Genomic DNA, 27,801 nt, shown 5'->3' with positions numbered 1-27,801 from the left:
ACCACAAAAGATAAAATGTTATTCTTTTATTTATGTTAAATAAAAACATGAGAAAATCCTTTTTTAAAAAGGGTCAGAATATTCCTTATGTCTCCAAACCAAGTCCATGGATGCAAAGAAATGCTGAGTTCTTGATACACTTTCATGTCATAATAACCAAAGGAGACAACACGGGCTCGAGTCTTTCAGCTGCCACTTAGGAGAGTCACATGCAGTATTTGGGAAAGCAAGGAACAGAACACAGGCATGAGTATTTTCTGGAAATACCTCCTGCCCTGGCAATGAACCTCAGTACCAAATATTTTTGTTTTCTTTTTTGTGGTCCTGATAAATTTTTAAGCCACACATCCTATTGAACTTCAATGATACAATTTCTCACAATTCCAGAATTCTATTAATTGGCAGTACAGTTTATGTGGCCAATGTGGATAATTTTATAAGTTTTAAAATTACATACAATACTATTGCAAATTTTGCCAGTAGAAACATGACCCCAAGGAACTGCCATTTCCAAAACATAATTGGGCACACATTTACAATGCACCTGCTAGGTTTTGAATTCATTTGTCATTTCTGATCTACCCTAAAGACTATGCTTGAATCTCTGAAAACAAATGCTAGATTCATGATTTCTATACCCACATATTCCATAAATCCATCACAAACCCTACAGTCTGACTTAGCTTAACGGCAAATGATTCATCCAATAGGCATGGTATGTTCACAATTCTTCAATCTTATTCAGGTTGTAAAGACGTTTTTCTACAACTGGAGTCACTAAGAATTTCTCTGTTAGAGAAAGCATCATTTTCACCTTTGGCACACTGCCAAGATGATACTTTATTACAGAATTTATGAAACTACAATATAGTAACTTGCAGGCTTTATTAAAAGAAAAAGAAAAACAAAGAATAATTTAATATCACCCCATGTCCCAAAATTTTCTATTTTTTTTTTTTTTTTTTAGTGCAAGAAATGCTGCATCATTGAAGCACTTGAGAATTACCATGAAATCTAACAAAAAATGTCATCAACTCAGGAGTAATAATAAAAAAGAGAAACAACCAGAGAGGCACACAGATTGTTGTTTTTTTAAAAGGATTTTTATACTATATTAAAAAACCACAAAATAAAAAAGGGATCAATCAACATATATCTTAGAAGTCCTTCCAAGAGTCTTGGTATGCAACAGCCATGGAGGCTGTGACCTTTTTCCTTCTTTTCTCAGCCTGCAGTTCATTTAAGGATCACCGGAGATGACTCGTGCTCTAGTTCTTAAAATCAAACTTGTTCTGCCAAATCCAAGACCCTGAATTTGTCCAAATTGTAGAAACATGCTTTTACCACCCGTCCACCAAAATACCTCCCATTCAAGTCAACAACCGCTGAAAGGCAAACAAAAGACAGTTAATATAGGTATCCTATAAGACATTATAAAGGTTTAACTTTAATTAAACAGTAACTTTACTTGTAAACATTAAGGCTGTAAACTCAACTTTTTAATTCTTTAATATTTAGCTGTACAACTAACCTTTAATTGCTGATTCAACTCTCTCAAATTCTAAAAATATCCGTACTGCTTCATCATCAGGGGCACCAGGAATCTGGAAGAAAATGAGAGTGTGATGCGTAAAGGGATTTGAGACTGCATTGAATGAGTTTTCTCTTTTAAATGATTTCTCAGAGTGAATCTTCTAATTATCATCATATACAGTCAACTAGTTGTCAAATACCAAGGAAATAAGTATAATTTGTTCATCATCAAAAATGTACTGAATGCCTGTTTTTATGACAGGCATTGTTAGTGCCAGGAACACAGGGCCAAGCAGTTTCTGACCTCATCAAGGCTCTGTGCCAGCGGATGACGTAAACAAATAATTATGTGGTCAACAAACAGCAACAGGATAAAGAAACAGAGTAAGCAGAGTTTTAAGATTAAAAAGGCTGGTGCTCTAGTGGCCTTTCACATCAGGTCTCATTTTGACTAGCTCTGTCTAGCTTTCCTAGCCCACTGTAATGTGGTCCATTCCACCCACCTAAGCACTTCTGCTAATCTCCAGTGGGCCCATCCATTCCATTTTGGTAGTCCTGATCTTCACTGTCTCCTAGGAGCCATTATCCCAATCAGAATACCCTTCCCTGCAAATCTCACCTCTTCCTTTCAAAGCACAGTCCACATCTGCTATTGCTCACAAGGCAGTCTCTATGTTTTCACTGATCTAATTCTTGTCTCAACTCCTGAACTTAGTCAATACTACCCAGTCTAGTAACTGAATACCCTTTAGTTATTTTTGTGTTTCTTCAACTGAACACACCACTGAGTACAGAGCATGCTTCCTGTAATCCAAGTGCTCTCCGTACAGTGCAGTGCATGTGAAAGGCACTAAATACTCGCCAAATGACTGAAACCAAAGGCACGTCTAAGGAACTAAACTACTGAGCACACTAGTTCAAGGTCTTCAGTCACCATACTGATTCTCAATCATGAAACATTCCTGTTTCTTCACCAAATACAACTCCAAGTCATTCTTGTCTTTATGTTTAAAACTGTAATAATTGAGCAAGAGAAGCCCAAATAAACAATGCCTGTCACCTTCTGCAGTAAGAATGTTACTTGTAGCATACCCTGTCCCGTATGTAGAAAATGTTTTGTAATCTGCCAATAACAACTTGTGTTATAAACATCAAAAGAAAACACTCTTACTTCAAATATCACACATTTTCCAACTTTGCCATATTTTTCACATTCTTCCTTGGTTTCAACTTCCAAGTCTTCATCCACCTCTCCCGCACCAACCATGTTCTTTAAACACAAAAATAAATAAATTCAAGTACCAAGTATAACTTACAAACACCTAGCAGGGGTATATAAATACGACTTACTTTAGTGATGGTAAATGTTCTCAATCCCAAATGACACAATGAAAAATTTCATCCCCAAAGTACCCAAAAGTTAGTATTTCTTAAAACACTAAAACATACATTAAGCCTGTAAAGAGTTACAAAAGCACCTATGTAAGCACCAAAATGTATAAACTAGCTGAAGCTCTTGCAATTTCAAATATTGAAAGTAATTACTCACTGCAGTCTTAAACACTGTACTTAGCAGAGACTTACACATTAGTGAAAAATCTAAAATCAGCCTTACGTGGGATCTGCCCAAAGTATTATTTGCAAAAGGATCATTTTCAGTTTTAACTTTTAGGGGGAGCAGGGTAGGTTGGGGTGACACACACAAATCTAGGCAGGCCGACAGCTTGCTTTCCTCAGCTTCTTACCCTTAGTAGGACCACTTTAGTAGGACACTTAAGTATTTCAGTCAGTGGATTTGAATCTGACTTCTTGGATGCATCTGTATCAAAACATATCATTAGATGTGTTACAGAACTGAGTCCTACTTATAATAATTTAATTTAATTTCAATAGCGATCCCCACCATTTATGTCCTAAGCATCTACACAATTGGTCTTTAAGCAAAAACACAGCCTTATCTGCAACAAAAGCCTCTGCTTTGCTTTGGCATGTTTTTACAATAGCATCTGGATGTTTTGAGCCTCCATCATTACCTGCAATTTTTGCTCATCTCACTTCCCCAAGGGCTGACAGGGCATGTGAGTGATAATTCCTATAGGTGAGTTGACTTGAAGCAAACGTTCAAAGTCACGGGCCCAGGGGAATATGCAGTTACTATTCCAGCCACCGGCTGCCTTACTTCAGATAACCTCACAAGTCGGGACGACTGCTGGTTTCCGGCACTCACCTGTCGGGCTCGTGATGTATCCTAAGCTCTGCAAGAACAGGGCTGCCAGAAAAGTTTTCTTCTTTCTTTAGCAAAGGAAGTTCAGCTAGGCTGACTCAAACTTAATTTCCCTGATTAAAATGCTAATATATGTTTCTTTCCTGAATTCCCTCAATACAGAACAGACTGTAAAAATTAAATGAAAATAAAACACCAACTAGGCATCATTTACCAAGAGACTGCAAAATAACATTAGATCTCGCAAAGCAAACAATCTGTAAGAGAATTAGAAACCACATCTATACTGAAAGGGCAAGAGGGAAAAGTAGAGAAGACCTCTGAGATGCAGATGGCAGGTATATTCACTGCCACACTATATGGCTCTGTCCTTCATGCTCTAAACACATAACCAAGATTTCTTCCTGAGAACTATTCATTTTCTGCCCAAGTCTCTCACCATCTTTTCCTCCACGAGCCTTCATCTCTCTACCTCTGTTCTGAAAAAATAAAGATGAGCCTCAGGATTCCTGGCTTCACAAAACAGAAGTGGCAGTGCATCATATGATCAGGATGGCCTTTGTTCTAGTGACGGCGGGGCCAGCCCTCTCCCTCTGGCCACACTCATCATCGTCCCCCTGCTGGCATATCAGGATCAAGACTGGCCACGTCTGATACGGACGGGGCCAGTCCTTTCCCCCTAGCCACACGCTTCCCTGGGGACATACCTTTCTCTGTGGCGTCACCCACGATGATCTTGCCGCCACGCTTGCTGGTCTTCTCCACTGACAAGGCGGTGCTCAGCCCCTGCTCGTGCTTCCCCAGACCCTGGCCCTCCCGGAAGCCGTACTTCTGCATGATCTTGTGCGCCACCGTGCCCCTGGCAGGAGGAGAAGGGAAAGGACTCTTAGCTTTGACATCGTCAACTGGAGACAGGTTGCATTTTTCCATCATAACCACCTCCTTCTGGAGAGAGTGCATGCTCCACAGGGGTTTCAACAAAGTCACTCATTAACTAGGAGTGGGCTATCAGATGGAAGCTATGGGGATGTGCAGCATGAGAGAAACAGAAAAGGCTATGACTAAAATCCAGAATATTCTGTTGTCTTGGAGGAGAAATGCCAGTTTCTCTGGTGGAGTCTCCTCAGTGCCCTGCTAGGAAACACAAGACCTTTTGTGTGCTCTGGACCTGCACTGCCACATAGCTTGTGACCACAGTATATTAAAAAGTGGCTATCAAAAAGTAAGTATGAAGTTTCATATAATGAAGATGATCCCATTTCCTGAATGGCACAGGAGAGTTTCCAATGACAGACTATGTAAATGAAAGAACCCTTAGAGATCACCTATTTAACAAATGAGAAATAAACGGAGGCTAAGATTAGTTGACTAGCTTAAGGGGTGGACTTAGAAGTAAAGCAAGACGCCACGTTAGAAATTATTTGTACAGGCCGGGTGCAGTTGCTCACGCTTGTAATCCCAGCACTGGGAGGCCGAGGTGGGTGGATCACCTGAGGTCAGGAGTTCAAGACCAGCCTGGCCAACACGGTGAAACCTCACATCTATTAAAAATGTAAAAATTAGCCAGGCATGGTGGTGTGCACCTGTAGTCCTAGCTACTTGGCAGGCTGAGGCAGAGAATTGCTTGAACTCGGGAGGCAGAGGCTGCAGTAAGCTGAGATTGCACCACTGCACTACAGCCTGGGCAACAGAGTGAGACTCCATCTCAAAAAACAAATAAATTATCTGTACAGCTGTTAATGGTAGAGCTGAAACTGGACCCTACAACTCTCAGTCCACTGCTTTCTGTAATAACCAAATGGCTCTCACACTGTGCTGTGAGGTGTGGTATGGGGCTGAAGGGCACCCCCACCCCATGACCACTGCTGCTTAGGGCTTAAGCCACAAAACTCTGCTTCAACTGGAACTGCACCTACATTACTTCTTGTATTTAATTCCCTTAACATGTTCATTTGAACAAGCTATTCTAGGGCTAAAAAGACCAAAAACTGCTGAATGGTACCACCTTGCGTCTTTCCTAAGCACAAGTTAAAGATGTAATTCCTGGTTAAAAGCAAATTCAGTAAAAAGTCAATTTCTATCATAAACAGGGAAAACAAAACATAACCAGCTTCATGTCTGTCCAACCCTCCAGCACACAAAGCTTCCTGCAGCCACAGCCATGTCGTATGTCTGCACCATCCAACATGGTCACCACTTGCATGTGGTCACTGAGCACTTGAAAGACTAGTGAGTTTCAACTCCACTGGCTGTCTCACCGGCTGCATTTCCGCTACAGGCAGCAGCCAGCAGATGCAACACAGCACAGAACAAAGCGTTCGTGTGACGCCACTTCATGGGACAGCCGTTTCACAGGATCAAAATCAACACCATAGAATATCCTCTTAACCAAAATGTTTGCCAAGCCCAGTACAGTTTAAAAAAATCCTCAAGCCCCACCTGAGTGTCAACCTTACAGTCAACTTTTATATGCTGGCAAGCAAATGTCTACTTGTAGTTAGAATGACCCTGAGAACCATGACCTTAAAGCAAATGGCCCACTTTATCAGGGAAAAAAGTATCACCTGTCCTTTGCAGATAGTAAGTCAGCTCTGATTCATATGAGCTATTTTATTTGCAAATGTCATGAAAACAAATGTAAACAGTTATCAGGTTCTGTACCTGTCTAGAAAAATAATGTTCAACATCAAAATGAGTCAAAACTTCTACTGGAAGGTTGCTGTTTTGAACGAGCCCCATCATTACACTGGAATACGCTCCACATGATTGAGGCAGGCACCGTGTGACCTGCACACACCAAGAGTCTCCCCACAGCCTGAATGTCCTCAGTTTCAAACAAGCGGCATCTGTTGAAAGGGCTATCAATGCTTCACACTGTCTCTCAAGTCCTTAGATAAGAACATTAAATCATTACCCCATGTTAGCGAGGAAGGAGTTGCTAGGCCCAGTTGGAGATCTCGGTCTGTCTTGTTCCTCGTACACTGGGGGAGGAATGGCAGCTTTGGAAGACTGTGATCGAGGTCTTGAGTCCTCTTCATAAGGAAAATCTCGGGGTACTATTGGAGAAATATAAAGTAGTCTCACCAAAATACTATAGAAAACCCTCTGAAACCTCACTTGTATCAATTATTTATCTCGAACAAATTTAACCTACTTTTTGGTTTACCACAAGGAGAAAAACACCAAATCAATTTTACAGCCTTTATATGACTTTTTTATAAAACCAGAGGAAAGTCACTACTTTCCTGATTCCAGCTTTGCTTTTGCTATTTCTATCTCCTCAAACGTCCTTTTTATACTTTACTGAAATGTTATTTACCCTTTAAAATCTCATTGAATGAATATTCTTGCTGGAAAGAGCTTCTGTATGTTCCAAGGAGATACAATCAGGCCATCTTTTGACTCCCGCAGCACCTTGTGTGCACCTGTCTAGACCCTGACCTATCTCATCAGCCTCACAGCCCACAAAGGTCTCCGAGGTTAGGGGCCATGCACTGGAGCGGTGGCTTCAACCCTAGTTACATGAAAGTCAGCAGGAAGCTTTAAGACCATCCAGATGCCTTGAGCCCCACTCCCAGTGACTGGTTTCAATTGGGGTTGTTTGTCCGTTGTTTTCACGTAACAGGCATTTCATAACATCTTAGAAATTATCTTCTTTAAAAGATAAATAAAATCCAACAAGTTTTAAAAAGTACTATAAATGAGAATATCTGCTTGGGATAGTTTAGGTATGGTCCAATCCAGAGAATGGGAAAATGACCTAGATGATATTCAGAAGTCCAATCCCAATCCCCAAGGAACAGTGGGCAAGGGTGTTTTGGCAATACAATGACACGCAAACCCACCTGCACTGAAATGGAAAGGGAAGAAAAAAATCTAATCAAGGAAGGCATTGCCACCTTGTGGAGGGTCATGAATATAACAGCCTCTAAACCTCTGAGTTAAAAAACTGTAATGATCTGCTGTTTTAACTCCAAATGAATCTAACAAGTAAGATATGTTAACGAAAACAAAGTGAATTGCATAAAAGAGATGGATTCCACTGCATGAAATCCAAGCCTCAGAGCCTGGCATAGAAAGGTCTCTGCAGGAGGGAGGGCACTGCATTCTGAGATCCAGGTGCAGCCTCAGGTGACAGAGCCAGGCAGGCTTGCAGGTCGTTTCCCTCTACACTCAGGAAACCTGGTGCCCAAGCTGAGATCCCCCGTGATTGGGTTAAAGACCTGTATCAGAATAAAAGAGGAAGACACAGATCTACTTACACTCTTTGTCTTTCTCCACCAGAGAAGTGGGTGGGGCAATGGCAGCGCCGCCCATACCTGCAAAACCACAAATCCAAGCATTAAAGGAGGTTTCTGATGCCAGACTCCCAAGGACTATGACACACCATATATCTATCACCCACCCCCCTAAGAAAAAACTAAAAAGGGAGGACCTGCTACTTCTGATGACCTCCTGCTACATATAAACAAACCTCTGATGCTAGGATCTAAAATGTAGAAAAGCGGCAACACTCCCTCAGATACGCAAAATTGTTCCTTCATAAAAGGAACTCAAGAGCCCCACAATGTAGTTTGCAAATGATCATTTTAAGGCAAAACAATACAACCAAGAGAACCAGCAGAAACTTAAAAGAGAGGAATGTAACTATCTACTGAGAGCAATACCTATCAGGCCCTTTATACACATGGCCTTGTTCGGGCTTCACAGACCTCTGAAGTAGATATTACTGCATCCGGTTTACAGATAAGACAATGATCAGAGGGGAGTGAATCAACAGAAAGGGAGTAAACTCAGCTCCCTGTGTTGCCAAATCCCCCCCACCACACAGCACGCTCCTTTTCCAGGGTGCAAACCACTGGAATTAAACACACATTTGAAAGTGTGGGTCCTTCTGGCTCCTGAAGAAACTGCTGCATGTTGTTACTATTCCTGGTGTATCTCCTGGACAATGAATGGTGAACACAAACAAACCAAAAGAGGTAAGACAGATCTTTTCTATCTGCTATCTGACAACTGGAAGGAGAACATCAGTGGAGACCACAGGAATTTTGCATTAGGTATAAGTCCTAACATACATGGATTATATATACATAATATTATATAATACATATGTATTATACCTTAATCAACAATGAAATAACATAAAATGTAAAATTTTAAAAACTGATTACAAAGTCATGCTGCATCAGCACAAAATGTTTGACAAAAGAAATTATTCTGGCTGGACACAGTGGTTCACTCCTGTAATCCCAGCACTTTGGGAGGCTGAGGCAGGCAAATCACTTGAGGCTAGGAGTTTGAGACCAGCCTGGTCAGCATGGTGAAACCCCATCTCTACTAAAATGCGAAAATCAACTGGGCATGGTGGCGCACACCTGTAATCCCAGCTACTCGGGAGGCTGAGGCAGAATCACTTGAAACTGGGAGAGGGAGGTTGCAGTGAGCTGAGATGGCACCACTGCACTTCAGCCTGGGCAACAGAGCCAGAGGGTCTCAAAAAAAAAAAAAAGAGGCCGGGTGTGGTGGCTCACACCTGTAATCCCAGAACTTTGGGAGGCTGAGGTGGGTGGATCACTTGAGGTCAGGAGTTTGAGACCAGCCTGACAAACAGGGTGAAACCCCGTCTCTACAAAAAATGTAAAAATTAGATGTATGTGGTGGTGCACACCTGTAATCCCAGCTACTCTGGAGGCTGAGGCAGGAGAATTGCTAGAACCCAGGAGGTTGGAGGTTGTGATGAGCTGAGATTGCACCACTACACTCCTGCCTGGGCGACAGAGTGACTCCAATTCAAAAATAAATAAATAAACTATTCTAAAGAACTATTCTAGAGATTATTCTAAAGCCAGTGTCCACGCATTTTGATCAACAGGACTGGATGATACAAAATCCTCAAGGAGAAATATGAACCTGAGTAAAACCTTCTTATATTTCTTTTGAAATACTTCCTATGATCATTTTACTAACCTCGTCACTAGGACCGAGAGTGATTACTGATTCTGAAAAGCAGATTAGCTCTAATAAGTTCAGTTAAAAAAATTCAGGGTGATTACTGGAAATCTGCTACTAATCACATTAAAATAAACACATCAATCTGTCAACAACTATACATATAATGGGCATGCCACTACTTCCCTATCATGAGCTACATGGTCAAAGTCTTCTCATTCAAAGCTATCTAGTTCCCGCTGGTGTTTAAGAAAAAAACAAAACAAAACAATGTCCTTAATATGGAAAGCATGCCTCCTTATTAAAAAGGGTAGTCAATTTATAAGCTGGAAAAACGAGACCTACAAATATTCAACCTGTATACTGAATTCCAAAACAAGTTAACAAAAACCAACATCTGAGGATTAACTAAGATAGTGGAGATGAAATGTGTCACAATGCCCAACACAGACACAGTCAACGTTAACTAGGCTTCTCCCCTAAGAGAAACAACAGAGTGGATTCAGCATAGGCCAACTGGACTGTGCGGCAGTAAGACAGTATAGGAATAGATTTTAAGCTAGTCCCAAAGTATCCAATAAATAAATGTTAGAAAGTGGTTGTGAAGCTCCAAGGAAAATATATATGAAAACCCAATATAAATTAAAACTTACGCAAATGTGTATTGCTGGGATTCCAGAAAGAAAATTACCCAAATCAATGTCAAATGAACTATTTATCAAACTGAAAAGAAAAAGCACATAGTGGAATTGTACTTCTACTATTTAAATATATTTAAGACATATTTGTTCATGCCTTACTTCTTTTCCTCCTCTCTCGCTCATAATCTTCATCTTCATCAGAATCTGGATCTGGTCTCCTTGCAAACCCACTTGCTTCATGTCTGTCTTTGCGCCTTCTGTGATAATAAAGGAAATAAATAAATAAATAAAGGATGAACCAATTTAGAGACCTGAACCTGGGATGACTTCCTCTTGGCCAGAAGATAACCAAATCCTTTCACAATCAACTCTTAAGTTGCGGGGGTAGGAAGCATAGCTGGTAAAAGATTAAAGTAGATAAAGTATGAAAAGTGAGAAAAATTCAAGAGATAAATTGAGCCAATAACTATATGAGAGTAACCAGCAATTAAAAAAAGGTTCCTTGACGTTGACCTTTTCCAATGTTAAAGCCTATCAACATAGTAATAGTTTAATCATTTCAATAGTCTATAACACTTTCACTCATGAAATGATTCAAAAAATGGGAAACAGTATATTCATATTTAATATATGTTAACTATTTGACAATTAATACTAAATATTTTTAAAAAGAAGAACTACAAATACATTCTACTACCTGTACTTTGCAAAAACATAAATAAAAGCTGCATATGAATTTTTAAAAATCCACCTGGCTCAAAAATAGTAAAGTTAAGAAGAGTATTTTAAGTACTTTAAATAGTTGTGATTTTACAAGTTGAGAATTCCTTATTCCAAATGCCTGGGACCAGAAGTGTTTCGAATTTTGGAATATTTGCATTACAATTACCAGTTCAGCATCCCTAAGCCAAAATCCCCCAATGCACATTTCCTTTGAGCGGCATGTTGGCATTCCAAAGATTTTGGAGTGTTTCAGATTTCGGATTTTTGAATTAGGGATAGTCAACCTATAGCAGAGTACCAGCATAGAAAAAAAATTTTCAACATCAGGTTTATAAGTTATTTTTCTAACAACTCACTCAAAATATACACTTTAGGTCTTCAGTCTATAGGTGAAGTTTGCTGTGATTCTGAGATGTAACAGGTACAAATCGTAAAACAGTTTCATTCCTTGTAGTGACTGATCAGATCACCCATGAAAATTAACTTCAGCCTTACAGACAGCAGTGAAGTCCATTCATTAACATTTTAACGAACATTTCAACTGTAAAACATCCCGAAATCCGAAGGAAGCCTTACTTTTCCCTTTCTTCTATTTCCTTTTGTCTTTCCAGCTCCCGCTGTCTCTGTCGTTCCTCTCTTTGGCGCTTCACTACTTTCTCATAATCATTAGGAAACATAGGGTCATATTCGTCAGCTAAGGGAATCAGAACTTCCCCTGCAGAAAACCCACTGGGAACAGGATCCTGAGGAAGGTAAAAACAGCAGTAAAAATCATCTTTATATCTTACCAGTTTACTCACAAAATTAAGGTCAAAGCATATGGGAGATAAAAGGGCCTTGAACATCATCTAGCTCCCTCCTTTGTTTCACAGACAAAGAAAACAAATACCAGACAAGGCCACATGCCTCATCAGGTGGCAGCAGAAACAGGACACAAAATTTCACCTCTTAGATTAGTACTATTTCTATAATACTCTATGGCATTTTTCCTGGAATTCCTAAATAAGCCACTACCAGCTAAAATGTTAGTTGAGTAAAAAATTTGAATATTTATAGTAAAGCACTGAATACTTGTTTTTACAGATCTCTATGACAACTTAAAAAATAAAACAACCATGAACACCACAATCATTCTTGCAGTCATCATTTTAATAGAATAACTTCAGATTCTGATTACATGGAGATAACAATATATGGAGATCTTAGAAACCATCTTCTCAGTCTTTTTAATCCTCAGAACACATGTCCCTTCCCAGGTAGGCTGCATTTCAGGCACTGAGTTTGATACATGGGGATGTAATTTCCCTTCCAGCATCATATTTTTTTTAAGGTTCACTAAAATCAGGTTTAGATAACAGTTTGTGCTTTCTCATCTATACATTCAGAAACTTGGTCTACTCTTTGAAAGACAAGAAGTAGCCACGACAAAGAAATTAGCAAAACAAGAGAGGCAGAGCACAGCCAGGAAATATCTGAGTAGACACAGAACTTTACCCTAGGCTGGCCTCGGTCTACACGTGGTGCTGGAAGCCCTGACCCAACTTTCCTAAACCTTCCCACACTTTCTCCTGTTAGTTTTCTTAGCATAATTCTTCGTTATTAGCTGTAACAATAAGATGCCTTTTCTCGTTTTCAAAGACACCTCAAACAAGCACAAGTTAGGATTAGTGTCCCCTTTTTGTTAAACACACATCCAAAACAACAAGGATTCATGTCCTTGAGGGCCCAGTCTGTACCTCTTACAGGAGGTACACTGTCCAACTGTATCAAAGGCAAGAAGGTCGTTTGTAAACATGTTTCCTGCTTGAACACAGAACCAGTAAGATTAAGACAGCTTACATGCCATATTACACCTCAATCTAACAGTTCTTTTGTTTCATGGTTGGGTCTGACATTTTGCACTATAAAACAAACACCTCATTTCCTTATGACGAAGTATCAGGAAATGCTATGATCCAATGAATAAGAGCAATTAGGAAAATAACTATAATCACCTCCCAGGCCCTACCACTGGAAAAGATACTTAACGTAGGGCTCCTAAAGGTTAGTTATGCATTTGTATTCATTTTATAAAAGACATTTTAAAAACACAAAAGCACATGAAGATTTATTTTCAGTTATTATTTAGAGAGAAACTGACAATCAGCCACTCAATTTATCTAACACAATTATCACAACGTGTCTAAGAGAACAAACTGTCAATATGAAGGTTCATTCTCTGACACTTCAAAATTTCAAAGAAAAAAACTTTTACGTATAAACCCTGCTATGCTTAACAATGAAATCAATCATCCTTTTCTAAATGCTGCAATGAATAAAGTGATTTGTTCAATTAAAAAAAATTAAAATGTTAATACCCTCAATGCTGAGGAGGGAGGATGGGGTAAAATTCACCCCATATGCCTGAGGTGATACTGTGCACTGCTGGGAGTAAACTGGTGCCAGAACAGACCGGCCATAAAAACGGCTATCTTAATGCCAGCTCAGGAAATCCAAGAAAATAACCCTAATAACACAGAAACAGCTCTGTAAAGATGTTCATTAGTGGGCTGGGTGCAGAGGCTCATGCCTGTAATCTCAGCACTTTGGGAGGCCAAGGCAGGTGGATCGTTTGAGCTCGGGAGTTCAAAACCAGCCTGGACAACATGGTGAAACCTCGTCTCTACAGAAAATTAGTCAAGCGTGATGGCATATGCCTGTGGTCCTAGCAACTCAGTAGACTGAGGTGGAAGGATCGCTTGAGCCCGGGAGGAGGACGCTGCAGTGAGCCAAGACTGCACTACTGCTCTCCAGCGTGGTGACAGAGCAAGACCCTGTCTCAAAAATAAAAACCCCAAAAAGATGTTAATTACAGTGGTATTTATAAAGGCAACGTAAAAGCAAATCTAGGTGGTTTTACAGTCAGGGAATACTTGTGTAAATTATGATGCATTCACTTAATGTGAATAAAATTAAAAATTGATCGTGAAAACTTTGTAACAAGGAGGAAAAAGGCTTACTCATTAAATAGGAGACTAATATTATAGGTACTAGAACCAATACACAATTAGAGAAGAAACGATGAACCAGTTTTTTAATTAGATGTAGTAGGAAAAAACTAGGTATCAAATTTACGGGGGAAAATGCTCAATGATTAGGAATCAGCAAAAAAACACCTCCACCATGGGGTGCCTTCCCACCTGAAGAACTACCAGCCCTCAGGAGCAACACCCGCTCCCCTCAGAAAAGGGTAACTCAAGGCTAAGCTGCAGCCACGGCCTGGCCCAGAACACAAGCAGGACAGGCCGCAGGCGGAGCCCAGCCCAGAACAGTGACGCGAAACGGAGTTTTGGGCAGGAGTGTGCCCTTGGGGCTGCCCCAGCCTGATGCAGCCCTTCCCACAGGTGGTGGGAAGGATAAGCACGCCTTGCTAAGAAACTGTCTTGATAGCACTATTATTAATCTTTTGGTCATTTTCCATCAAGCGGTTTTGTGCGATTCATAGTGTTGTTTAAATGACCACAGTCATTATCTGAATGCCATCTGTGGAAAGATAAATGTATACTTAAATAGTGGGTATAATTTTAACTAGTTTATTCACTCATTTTACCTCATTTTTTCTAGTTTTAACTATGATTTTGAGTTATCCTTTCCAGATTTTCTTCATCCTCAGTAACCCAATTTATAGACTTGACCACATGTTTGTTTTCAAGCATATGTAAAATCACTGGAATCATAAAGGTTAGGGTGGAAGTGGGTTTTAAAACCCCTTTCTCTGTTTTAATCCACAATAAATCAGTAAGTACTAACATTGTTATGATAGCAAAAAATAGAAACAACCCATATATCCAGCATTAAAGGAATTACAGTTCATCTACACAAGAGAATAGAGTGAAGCCATTAACGTGATCATACAGTCCTGTATTTTTTGACACAGTCACAATGTATTAAGTAAGAAAACCAAGTTAGCAGAAGGTGGAGCAGGCACAGAATGGAAAAATATAAGTTCTTCACTTCTGCAGTGTATGACTGAAGGTAATTTGTTTTTCTTTCTGCCTATTTCTAGTTTCTGATTTTTCTACGACAAATTATTTTATTTCAAATAGATAAATTTCAAAATTGGCAAAACAAAAGTAAAAATTAGGTGGAAAATAATATTGACTTGGTTTCAAAGGCCTACTAAGGAGACCATCTGTTAAGAGTAACATATATGCAAAATAAGCCACGTGGAAAACAGGAAAATGTATCAAGGTCACAGGCAGGTGCGGCCTTACCTTCAGCCCAGCTGCTACATGTGGTGGCGTGTCCACAATTTGCCGGTCATCTGAGGAGCCACCTCGCTTCAGGTCAATGACTGGGGCGAGGACTGTACTTTGTTTCGTCCTTTGGCTCTAAAATCATCAAAAACGAGGAAAACATACTGAAGTTTCAAATTAAAATTCACTGTTTGCAACAAATACTTTCTTTCTGGTCCCTGCAACAAACCTTTGAGATATGAGAAAACCATAATCTTAAAACAACAGCCTTTTAATTTATTACTATAATCATGTTATTTTCTTTTCAGCTTTTCAAAAAAACACGAGATTTTCTCCATTTCTGTGAAAGGTTTACGGTAAACTTGGTCACTTTCAAAAGATACCTGGGGATGAGGATTTTGTTCCCTCCTACTAGGATACAGAATCCTTCCTACCTCCTTTATTATAAATCTACAAAAAAAAGTTTTTAAAAGAAAACAATCATTCCTACACATTCAATTATAGTTAATGTTCTACCATACTTTCTTGGCCTTACACCTATATTTTTTGCTACACCATTTGAAAGAAAGTTGGAGACATCATGACGCTTCACCCTAATCTCCTGAAACTGTGGACATTCTCCTATGTGAGGTTACCACCCCTAAAAAAATCACTAATTCCCATGTCATTTCCCATCCAGTTCATATTCAGATTCTCCAAGATAGCCCCCAAAATGTCCTTTAAACAGCTGATTTTTTTGAACCAGGATCCTACCAAAGTTCCTGAAATGCTTTTGTTTTTTAAGTGTCTTGATTAAGAACAGTCCCTCTTCCCCATCATCATCATCACCATCATCTTCATCTCCTCTTCCTTTTTTTCCTCTGACACTATCTTGCAAAATGCTGTTTGTTCTAGATCTGTCTAATAACTACCTGGCTATTTAGTTTAGCTTGTTCCTCTATTCCTTGTAACTCCTGAAACCTGGAGGTTAAAGGCTTGATTGAATTCAGGGTAAAGCTTTTAGGCAAGAACACTTTGCAGGTGAGGCAGTGTGCCCCTTCCGGCATCACACAGCAGGCACACTGAGTCAGGCTGCCTATCAGCAAGGCTAAGGTTGATCACATGGGTATGCTGGCAACCATTAGATCTTTTGATTAGAAAGGTTTAATTTTTCTCTTTTGCAAGTCAAAGTGTTACAAATTTTCATTACCACTATAAAAGGCACAAAATAAGCCTTCATCTCTCCTGAATATAACAATACTTATAAATTTAAGCAAACAAAATTTAACCCAATTAACAACTCACAAAGTAAATATGAAAGTTTAAAGAACGGAAGGGGGATTTATTAGAATCACATCTTTTCTTTTTTTTTTTTTTGAGATGGAGTCTTGCTCTGTCGCTAGGCTGGAATACAGCGGTTCGATCTAGGCTCACCGCAACCTCTGCCTCCCAGGTTGAAGCAATTCTCCCGTCTCAGCCTCCAGAGTAGCTGGGATTACAGGCGCATGACACCACACTGGGCTAATATTTGTATTTTTATTAGAGACAGGGTTTCACCATGTTGGTCAGGCTGGCCTCAAACTCCTGACCTCAGGTGATCCACCCGCCTCGGCCTCCCAAAGCGCTGGGATTACAGGTGCGAGCCACCGTGCCCAGTCAGACTCACGTATTTTCTATTATTATTTTCTATTCAATATAGAGTTGGCCCTCTGTATCTACAGGTTCCACATATCTAACCCCAGGATGAAAATATTAAGAACATAAAACAATACAAGAAAAAATACAAATTAAAAAACCAATACGGTATAACAACTTTTTATACAGCATTTACATTGTGTTAGGTATTGCAAGCAATCCAGAGATTATTTAAAATATGGGAAGATATGTGCTGGTTATGTGCAAACTCTACACCATTTTATGTAAGGGACTTGGGCAGTCTTGGATTTTGGTATCCGGTGCGGGGGGATCCTCGAACCAATCCCCTGTGGACACCAAGAAACAACTCTGTATTTTTCAAATGGAGATACAAATGAAACCACAGCTTCAAATTTTCTCTACCAAATAAATATCTTTACAGGTTTGGCTAGGCCAATCTAGTATTCTGAGTAACTAAACAGCCTAAGAGAATGCAATCTTCATTTCCCTTAAACAAACAAACAAACAAACCCACAAAACTAACTGTACATAGCAATCTCAAAAGTTTTAGAAAGTTAGTAGAAATAACTTCACAAGCTACCTCAAGTTTTAAAAATCTATATGAGGCTGGGCATGGTGGCTCACATCCACATCTTTCCTGCAAAGCAAAAGTTACATGAAATCTACAAAGATTTTATACATTTACTTTTTTAAAAAATTAAAGAGAAAAACGAGGTTTTGCTAACCTTCCTTACATTTGGAATGAAAACTTGCTTTAAAAAAACAAAAAATACTGGCATCCAAAAAATCTAAATTTGGTAATGATGAATTTTAAAAAGACAAAAAAACTTCTACAATACTGAACAATCAAACGTAAGCACTTCCATGTAAGTATCTATTGATGTGGTAAAGGGAAAAGAAAAAGGAGTAAAACTTTAAAAAAAAAACCTGTGTATTATGGAAATTTTCAAACATGAAATTAAAGAGATTATAAATTCTTAAGTCTCTGCTATCCAGTTTCAACCATTACCAACTCATGGGTAGTTCTGTTCTTCCCTCCCTCCCCTGCCTGGTACTGAATTGTTTCGAAGTAAATCCCAAAAATGACATCATCTTATCAGTAAATATTTCAGCATGTATCTCTAAAGTACTTTTTCTCAAGTTTAATTATTGCCTCCCCAACAAGGAGCCTTTTAATACATTTTTTCCGACACATGAAATTTTAACACTGTGCACAATATGAGCAAGATTTTTTCGCCCCCCAAAAGACCAACATTCGCTCCGTTTGGGGGGATATAGCCTCCACTGCGAATGCAAACTCTAGAGCATAACGACCTCTAAAATAGTAAACAAATCATACCATTCTCATGCCTACATTTTAATGGCAAATATCCAGTCGACAACTATGTTTTTAATGTTTTACATGTTGAGTTATTTCAAGGACATTGCCAATATCCAACATGTACACAACAGAAACAAAAGCAATTGGCATCCAGACTACATATGCCTGACGCCTTCACAACCAACCCCAGCCCTCAATAAGTCACACCCAGCAGCTTAGGTATTCTGTGGAGCTTCTTCCCAAAGTGCTGCTTCCAAACTACCGCCAACAAACCAGTAGGAATGCTACTTAAAAATGCCCACTCCTGGGGCTCCAGTCTAAACTAGAGTTTACCAGAATATCAGGAGTATGGCTACACAATCAGCACCTTACACAAGTTCTCACTCAATCTTAGACCTCCACTACTTAAGTTTGAAAACCAGTGTCACTGCTGGTTCAGAGTACCAGTTTTGTTTTGTCTGTTTGTTTTTTTGAGACAGAGTCTTTTTTTTTTTTTTTTTTTTGAGACGGAGTCTCGCTCTGTCGCCCAGGCTGGAGTGCAGTGGCCGGATCTCAGCTCACTGCAAGCTCCGCCTCCCGGGTTCACGCCATTCTCCTGCCTCAGCCTCCCGAGTAGCTGGGACTACAGGCGCCCGCCACCTCGCCTGGCTAATTTTTTGTATTTTTTAGTAGAGACAGGGTTTCACTGTGTTAGCCAGGATGGTCTCAATCTCCTGACCTCGTGATCCGCCCATCTCGGCCTCCCAAAGTGCTGGGATTACAGGCTTGAGCCACCACGCCCGTCCTGAGACAGAGTCTTGCTGTGTCACTCAGGCTGGAGTGCAGTGGCGCAATCTCTGCCTCCCAGGTTCATGCCATTATCCTGCCTCAGCCTCCCGCCATTATCCTGCCTCAGCCTCCCGAGTAGCTGGGACTAAAGGCACCCACTCACCATGCCCAGCTAATTTTCTGTATTTTTAGTAGAGACGGGGTTTCACCGTGTTGGCCAGGACGGTCTCCCATCTCCTGACCTCATGATCTGCCTGCCTTGGCCTCCCAAAGTGCTGGGATTACAGGCGTGAGCCACCGTGCCCAACCCCACAGAGTACTGTTTTTCTTCATTCCTATCCCATGAAATGTTCCTATTCCCAGGAGCCAGGAGCAGCAAAGCGGCCTTAAACTCCTCATTCCTCTCCCCCTACAAATGTTTAACACCATTTACCCAATACAAAGGCAGAAGAGCAAGCTGAAACCAAACTCCTTGTCATCCTAATGAGCAACCCACTCTGGAGGCCTCTGCTCTCCTGCTCTGGGCGTGTCTTTACCTTTGCCTGAGTGAGAGCTGCCTTCTTCACCTGAAGCTGAGACTGCAGAAGTTTGAAGTTTTTGGACCAGCCTTCTGTTTTTGAGTCACTGGTCTCCACTCCTAGGTCATCGTACAGGGACATCTTCTCTTCAGTTTAATGCTGAAAGGCAGAAGGGGTGGGGATTAAAGAATGCACAATTCAATAAAGGCTTTTCATGTTAAAATAAAAATCACGAAATTTTAGAGGTAAAAGGTCCAGGACCTTTCAGCAACAGAGGCCAAGGCTCCTGGTACCATTAATGCAGGGTTCTTCCCGATATATGAAGCTACACCATGTATTATTTTTAAAATAAGCCTCTAGAATTCATTTTTCCATCTACAAGACCATGCAGTCAGGTGATCCATGAGTGAAATCCTTCAAAGCTAGGGCACATAATGAGGTAAGAATTGAGACATTATTAATTACATATATCCAATGTTTAAAAAATTCTATTCATGTCAGTGCCAAAAAGTAGAAGCCTTACAAAACACAAATTACCAGGTTGATTTAGCACAATTAGCTACCCTTTCATAAAGAAAAAATTTAAACATACTCTTAGGGAAAAAAGTGACAGAAATGACCTCTTAGATGTGATTTTGTCAATTACGATTATCGGCGGGGGTGGGAGGGGGGGCGGCGCTGGTTATATCTTAAATACTATGACTTCCTCATATCCCCCCCAAGTGGAAACTTGTCATCTTTAATGATAGCAATTACAAAGAGACAATCAACAATCTGCATGTGAACAAGCAACACACAGCTTCCGTGCAGAACAGAGGAACACGTGAAAACAAAAATCGAGTCAGCAGGCACAAAGCATGACATGCAATGCAGCATCGGCAGCAGGTCCCATGAAAGCCCAGCACTGTACAGACATGGATGCTGGGGTTTAGGGAATCAATCTGCCCAAGGCCACAGTGGAAGCCCCTTCCAACCCAGCCAGGCCAACTCCAGAGCCCTCACCAGTGAACCCCAACTGCCACTTTTAAAAAAAAACTCAACATTCTGAAACGCACCGACATGCTTACTTCTTCAAATAAGAAATCAATCTCACAGACAGAAAGAGAACATAATTTAAACAGAAACCCACAAGTTGCAAGCAAATGCTTAGCACAGTAGTTCCCAATTTATGGACAAATTCCCAAAGTCTGTCAGTTCCCAGGGGGCCCATAAAGCATTTTCCCATGGAAACAGTGTTATCGAAAAGCCTAATTTGCTTGTGTTCTGTGGCTCAGAAGAGAAGGAAAATATTTAACACACATCCTCCTTAGGTCTGACTCGGCAAGCATTTCTCTTGAAGGTACTCTTACTTCTCAGCTCCTCCATTACCAGGATTCTAACACCCTGCCACCCCAACACCTTAGCTGATGTTGGTACCACACTGTTTGGAGTGAGGGACGGAGTGCACACCAACTTCTGTTCCCTCAGAAGAACTGCCCTGGTCTTAAGTACAGGAACTCCCTGCCTGAAGTCAGCATCCAGAAAACTGGTACCACTTTTTAGTTTCTTCCATTCCTTCATAGGTGAACCCTCCGATTAATTAAAACCTCTCCCTTTTCCTTCATACGTGAACACTCTGATTAATTAAAACCTCTCCATTTTGATTTTTAAATGAAAGGCCCCCCAAGGCCGTACAGAAGCAGGGAAAGCAGACTGTCCAGGGGTATCGACGGCTGACTGCGCAAACGAATCACATAAGAATGAAGGGATGGCGGCTGCGGTGGCTCACACCTGTAATCCCAGCACTTTGGGAGGCATAGGAGGGCGGATCACTTGAGGTCGGGAGTTCCACATCAGCCTGGCCAACATGGTGAAACTCTGTCTCTATTAAAAATACAAAAATTAGCTGGGCGTGGTGGTGGCTGTAATTCCAGCTACTCGGGAGGCTGAAGCATGACAATCGCCTGAATCTGGGAGGCGGATGTTGCAGTAAGCCAAGATCACACCACTGCACTCCAGCCTGGGCGATAGATCGAGAGTCCGCCACCTCCCCTCCTCCCGCCCCCGCCAAAAAAAAGAATGAAGGGATGCTGGGATGCAGACAGACTCTCCTCCTGATTGACATCTTCATTGCCAAACTGCACTTTCTCAGGAACTTGGGGATGACGTCTCATGACACAGGCCTGAAGCACTGAGGCCAAATCAGGAAAAAATAATGAACTCCATTCTTTAACAAATATGGCTGAAATATAACCATGTCCTCAAAGTCTTGGAGGGAATCTCCTGATGTCCACTTCAGAGCCCAGTTTAATAACTCTGAACTCCAAGAAAACCTAGATCCAGTTTGTTTTGTTCACTGCTCTATCCTCAGACTAAGATCAATATCCAACCCACAGCTAAATAGGAAATGAGGCCAAACTGCAGTTTATACTCCATTTACAAAGCCCTCTCAATTAGAAATTTCTGGCCAGCAATCACTGGCCAGAAGGAAGAACACCACACCAAATAGCTTTTGAGGTTTTTGTACACTTTTCTTCCGGCTTACCCAGAACTCAAAACTCATTGTTCACATCTAGACACATATCCTTAAATTTTAATCTAAAAACACTCAAACAGCAATAGTAAAGAAAAACAATGCTGAGAGTCCAGCTTAGCATTGTGGCTCCCAAAAACACTTCTTCAGAAATGACCATGCACCTTTCATCTAACTTAATCTTTTGAGTCCTCTTCATCCAACTGGTCACCAAACCAAGCCTACTGAACTACGGGTTCTTCTGTTCCTTCTTTATTCTTAAAATGGAAGGGGAATACTAATACATTCTGAGAAATAAACAATGTGACTTTCTGGAAAATCACAAAACAGATAAACCAAAATCTGTTTGTAACTCAAACTAAACTCTACTTTAGATCATTGCTTTTCTCAATACAGACTATCTCCAATATGAAAATCTGAAATCCTTCGAATTTGAGCAACAACATGACCCCAAAATAGAAAATTCCACACCAGGCCGGGTGTGGTGTCTCACACCTGTAATCCCAGAACTTTGGGAGGCTGAGGCGGGCGGATCACGAGGTCAGGAGATGGAGACCATCCTGGCTAACATGGTGAAACCCCGCCTCTACTAAAAATACAAAAACTAAATTAACCAGGCATGGTGGCGGGCGCCTGTAGTCCCAGCCACTGGGGGTGCTGAGGCGGGAGAATGGCGTGAACCCGGAAGGCGGAGCTTGTGGTGAGCCAAGATTGCGCCACTGCACTCTGGCCTGGGTGACAGAGTGAGACTCCATCTCAAAAAAAAAAAAAAAAAAATCTACACTTGACTTCATGTGATGGGTCACAGTAAAAAATGCAGTGAAATCTTTTTGCATGCACAAAATTATTAAAAGTATTGCATATATTGCATATTCAGGCTATGTGTAGAAAGTATATATGAGGCATAAATGAATTTTGTGTTTAGACATGGGTCCCATCCCCAAGATATCTCACTATGTATATGTAGGCATTCTGAAAATCTAAAAATACCCGAAATTTGAAACACTTCTGGTCCAAGCATTTTGGGTAAGGGATACTCAATCCATTTCTCTTTATAACTTGAGAACTTTACCAAAAGTGTTTATGAATACGTTAGTGCCACCAGAAATGTGTTAACCAAATGCCCATTAAACTTCGAGGGGAAAGACTCATTTATTTTTGCATCTACAATTTCTGTCATAGAGTAGGCATTTAATAAGCTTTATTAAAATACTAATAATGGGCTGGGTGTGGTGGCTCACGCCTGTAATCCCAGCACTTTGGGAGGCCAAGGCAGGCGGATCACTTGAGGTCAGGAGTTTGAGACCAGCCTGGCCAACATGGTGAAACCTCATCTCTATTAAAAATACAAAACTAGCCGGGTGTGGTGGTGCATGCCTGTAGTTCCATCCCAGCTACTTGGGAAGCTGAGATAGGAGAATCGCTTGAACCCGGGAGGCGGAGGTTGCAGTGAGCCAAGATCGCACCACTGCACTCCAGCCTGGATGACAGGGCGAGACTCTGTCTCAAAAAAATAAAATAAAATAAAAGATAAAATATAAAAATGTGTTAAAATGGTAATTGGATGTATGTTTCACTACACATAAAAAATTTTTTTTAAAGAAATAGGCAAAGAGGCAGCACTGGGGAATAAGGGAAGGAGGTAAACCCCAGGGAGGGAGGCAACACTCCTCACCCTCCCCAGAAGAGTCAACTCTGATGGAAAGAGCTCTCTAAACTTTGAGGTTAAAAATCAAGCAGCGTACTAGATCTCAGCTGCCAACAGTTCTTCCATCAATAGATTCAATATTAAGCAAAAAATTCAGAAGTGAATTAATGAGGTTTTATGAGACCACACATCTCCTCTGATTCCATGCCATTTAAGATGGCTGACTGACAATTCCAGTTGATTTGCTGCATTGTGCAAAAGTTTCAGAAACCACTAGGCAGCAAATCTCATTTAAAGGTCCTCATTTCTCTTCTGAAACCTGCAAAGTGCTTTAAATATTAGAAACTGATGTCATCTCACCAGCATCTGCTAGTTTTCTCTAACACTGAGCTTACAAAATCAAATCTCTGCATCACAGCAAATGCAAAAGAGCTTTCTTTGTTTTTCTCATTTTCACTGAACTTTAAGTTCACAGAATGGGATTAATCATAGCAACAACACACTCTCATCCATCCACATATGTACTACCTGCTTTTGTTTAATTATTATAATGCTGCAAACACCTATGATTTCACCGCCCAAAACAAGACAGGAGCTAGACTCAGAAACCACACTCAACCACACTGCTCCCCCAACCCATTCATGTAATTTCCCTGGAATCCTGTTCTCATTATTTCCTTGTTTTCCTCCTTTTATGTAATTTTATTTACAGTTTTAGTTAATCTATTCCTTAAAAAGTGTGTATTCCTTATTTTAGCTGTATTAAGCATTTATGAATATACAACAGTTAATTCTCCCCACCGCAACTACTGAAATACAGTAAGTGCATTAATAAGACTGCCAAGACCCAAACTTACCCTAATTAACGTTGACATATTACTTAGACAACATAACACACTTATTTCATTAGGTCTGCTGCCAGGTAACAAAAAGTTGTACTTTCTAACAATTGGATATACCACAAGAAGCCAGGATCAAAAGTAAATACAAATTGCTGGGTTTTATAACTTTAAAATATTTGCTATTTCCTTCCTTTTTGTGGCAACACTACGCTTTGAGCAACCCACGTTTCATATATGCTACATTTTCTCTCAAGAAACATAACAAACATGGTTCTGCCAGAAGGAAGAATGTTGAGTTTTCAAGATTCCACCCAAGCTGGAAAGTATTTTTTTAAAACATGTGCAACTGGCAGGAAAAAGAACATGGAAGTGTCTTCTCAGAAGCACCCCACCTACTTATCTTTCAAGTGCATCTCAGAAGCCTTTAGTGACTATTGCCCCCACATAAAACTAACTCCCCCCAATTGGTTTCCTCAAGCATACTCAGATCACAGCAACCTTGGCAAGTTATGCTGCCTATTGTTTCACACACCTGTTTCTTCCTGCAGTGTAAGCCCCCTAAGGGCAGGGGTGTTTTTTATCTTCAGCTTTGTATCTCTAGCTTAGCACCATGATTGAACACTGTAAGTGGCTCTATTAATATTTTTTAAATGTGTTAGTCAAAGGATGAAAAATGTTAATGCACCTATTTAAATCACATTATTATGAAACAGTGAGATCTGCAGATCTGCTTTTTAAGCACATAACTTATAAGTAGGATAAAATTTAAACTGTAAACCACAATTAAGGAGAGAAAAACTACCACCACCACGCAACCAATAAAGAGTCGAGGTCTGAGTTCTGAGCACCTAAAGAGGCAGGCTTGTTAGGAAGAAATATTTCTATCACTAAATAGATACTCATGCATCATAAAACAAAGCATGCCTCTTTGAAGTCTAAAGAATATGGCAAGACTGGGCCCAGTGGCTCACGCCTGTAATCCCAGCACTTTGGGAGGCCGAGGCAGGAGGACCACCTGAGATCAGGAGTTCGAGACCAGCCTGACCAACATGGTGAAATCCCGTCTCTACTGAAAATACAAAAATTGGCCGGGCATGGTGGCAAGCGCCTGTAATCCCAGCTACTCAGGAGACTGAGGCAGGAGAACCATTTGAGCCCGGGAAGCGGAGGTTGCAGTGAGCCGACTTGCACAGCTGCACTCCAGCCTGGACCACAGAGTGAGATTCTGTCTCAGGAGAAAAAAAAAAAATATGGCAAATATACACAGAAATGAACAGGAGGGGAAACAAGGGGTGGTGCACTTTGGTGTCCGCAAAAAATACAGCTAAAAAAGCATCTACTTCAAGTATAAGCTCTACCATGACTTTCTAAAGAATTAAAAAAATTTTTTTTCCCCATACCTCCATCTGACACCCTTGTCAATTTAATCTTTCCGTTCAATCTCACACTCTGCTGTTACCAAAATGCAAACAGTCGAGTAGCGTCACCTGTAATTTAGGCGAATAAACAGAACTTCCTTCACTATTGACTATTACGAAAGGTTTGAGAGATGACTAGCCTGGGATCATCTGTTCCCTGCTGGGGGGAGGTCTGAAAAATTCATATGTAGGGGAGAATGGGAAGGTAATTTAAAGCAAACCAGGTAAAAAGAAATCCACTTTAAATAAAGTTGCATTTGGGAATGTACAACAATCCTCTCAAGTGCCTCCAGAAACGCTGTCTTTGGTTCCAGAGAGTTCCACAATCGCACAACCTGCTGTTATAAACTGGACAGCATGCAGCACCTTGCTTAACTAAAAGCCCTCTCGTTTAGCTCGCTAAACTGTTACCCCACATTCCCTAAAAGCCGTCATTACGGTCAAAATATCCGCAGCATTTATCAACTAAAAATGTGGAAACCGAGTCTCACCCTTTTAAAAACTCCATCTGCTGCGGGGAGCCAGTGCTCATCTTGAGTATATGCGAATCTTGCCCTTATCTAGAATATCCTATTTCCCATCCATATGCCTGGCTCTAGCAAAATAAGGACCCCCAACGGCGCTCCTTTACTGCTTCTCAAGAAACCTCCGTGTTCTGACCTGACTACTCCTCGAAACACCCGAAACACCCGCTCCTCAAACCTTTCTCTCTGCCTTACCTGCAGTTTCCAGAACGCACTACGAGGCTTCACTTCTGCTACTTTCGCACTTACCGCCGGGAGCCTTTTTCCCCAGCTCCCACCATCTAACAAAGTACCTTCAAGACTCAACAGAAGCATCACCTCCTCTCCCAAGAGAGGTCCTTTCAGACCCTACTTGCGTCTCTCAGATCAACCCGGGCCTGGGTTTTCACGCCTGCTTTCCTAGAAACCAAACTCCTGCGAGCAGGGGCAGAACCTCCTTCCACCTGCATTCCCCGATCATTACACACCCTCTGGGCAAGAGGTGACGCTCAAAGACTGCTTGGGGTCGGCCGCGAGCGCTGAAACACCGCTCAAACAGCACGAGCCGAGGCGACGCCGGGGTCAGGCCTGCATTCCTGTCCTAGCGAGCTCTGGAGTCTGGGAAGCGCCAACGTCTGCACTCCCAGTTCTGAGTCCCGGGGAGGAACCGGCTTCTTTCTCTGAGCCCCGGAGAGGGGCAACTGTGCGGGGTCAGGGGGGACACGCTCCGGACTATTGGGGTCTAGTGACCGGACAACTTCGTCAGGATGTGGCCCACGAGGTGAAGGAGAAACGCTCTTCAGTACCAAAGAGCCAGAGGCAGACAGGAGGAGGAGGAGGAGGGGAAGAGGGAGGTCAGGGCCCGGGTCACCGGAGGCGGCGGCGGGCGGAGGGTCCCGGGCTGCAGCCGCGCGGAGAGACCAGGGCCCGCCGCGGGGACTGAGACCCCCCGGAGGCTCGGGCTGCGCTGGCCCGGCCCCCGCCCCTCGCGACGGGCCTAAAGCCGCGGCCTTGCGTCCGGCGCCTCCCGGGAAGGCGCGCCCGCCTCAGGTCCCGCCAGGCCGCCCACCCGGGGCCGCCGGGGTGCGACTTACCTGGCCCGCCCGGCCGACTCTGCCCATGGGCCGCGGCGGCGGCAGCGCGGAGCCGGGCGGCACTCCGCGGAAACCCGCCGGCGGCAGGAGGCCTCGGCGGCGCCCACCCTCCGCTGAGTCCTCAGGGCGCTCTGCGGCGCGGGGTCAGGGAGCGCGGGCTGCCGGGAGAGCGCGCCCGCGCCTGCGCCGCGCCTGCGCCAGCGCCTGCTTCGGCTTCTGCGCCTGCGCCGAGGG

At 41.8% G+C, this 27,801-nt stretch overlaps 2 protein-coding genes across 2 annotated transcripts in view; one reads left to right on the top strand and one right to left on the bottom strand.

Annotated features, from left to right (window-relative positions):
• GDI2 (GDP dissociation inhibitor 2) overlaps positions 1-27,801 on the top strand; it is a 533,972-nt gene that overhangs the window by 158,333 nt on the left and 347,838 nt on the right. The window lies entirely within an intron of this gene.
• RBM17 (RNA binding motif protein 17) lies at positions 12-27,769 on the bottom strand. The gene is made up of 12 exons (XM_050804623.1): positions 27,568-27,769; positions 19,569-19,709; positions 15,327-15,443; positions 11,650-11,816; positions 10,510-10,607; positions 8,020-8,076; positions 6,672-6,813; positions 4,465-4,616; positions 3,279-3,352; positions 2,705-2,803; positions 1,532-1,604; positions 12-1,385 (listed from the first exon to the last, which is right to left on the bottom strand). Exons 2-12 carry the CDS (start codon positions 19,689-19,691, stop codon positions 1,282-1,284), a joined length of 1,206 nt encoding a protein of 401 aa, XP_050660580.1. The 5' UTR covers positions 19,692-19,709; positions 27,568-27,769; the 3' UTR covers positions 12-1,281.

This window comes from Macaca thibetana, chromosome 9 (assembly GCF_024542745.1).
Source record: "Macaca thibetana thibetana isolate TM-01 chromosome 9, ASM2454274v1, whole genome shotgun sequence".
NCBI classification, from domain to species: domain Eukaryota; kingdom Metazoa; phylum Chordata; class Mammalia; order Primates; family Cercopithecidae; genus Macaca; species Macaca thibetana.
Note: the sequence above shows the minus strand (reverse complement) of the source record. Positions and strands in the feature narration are given on the sequence as shown.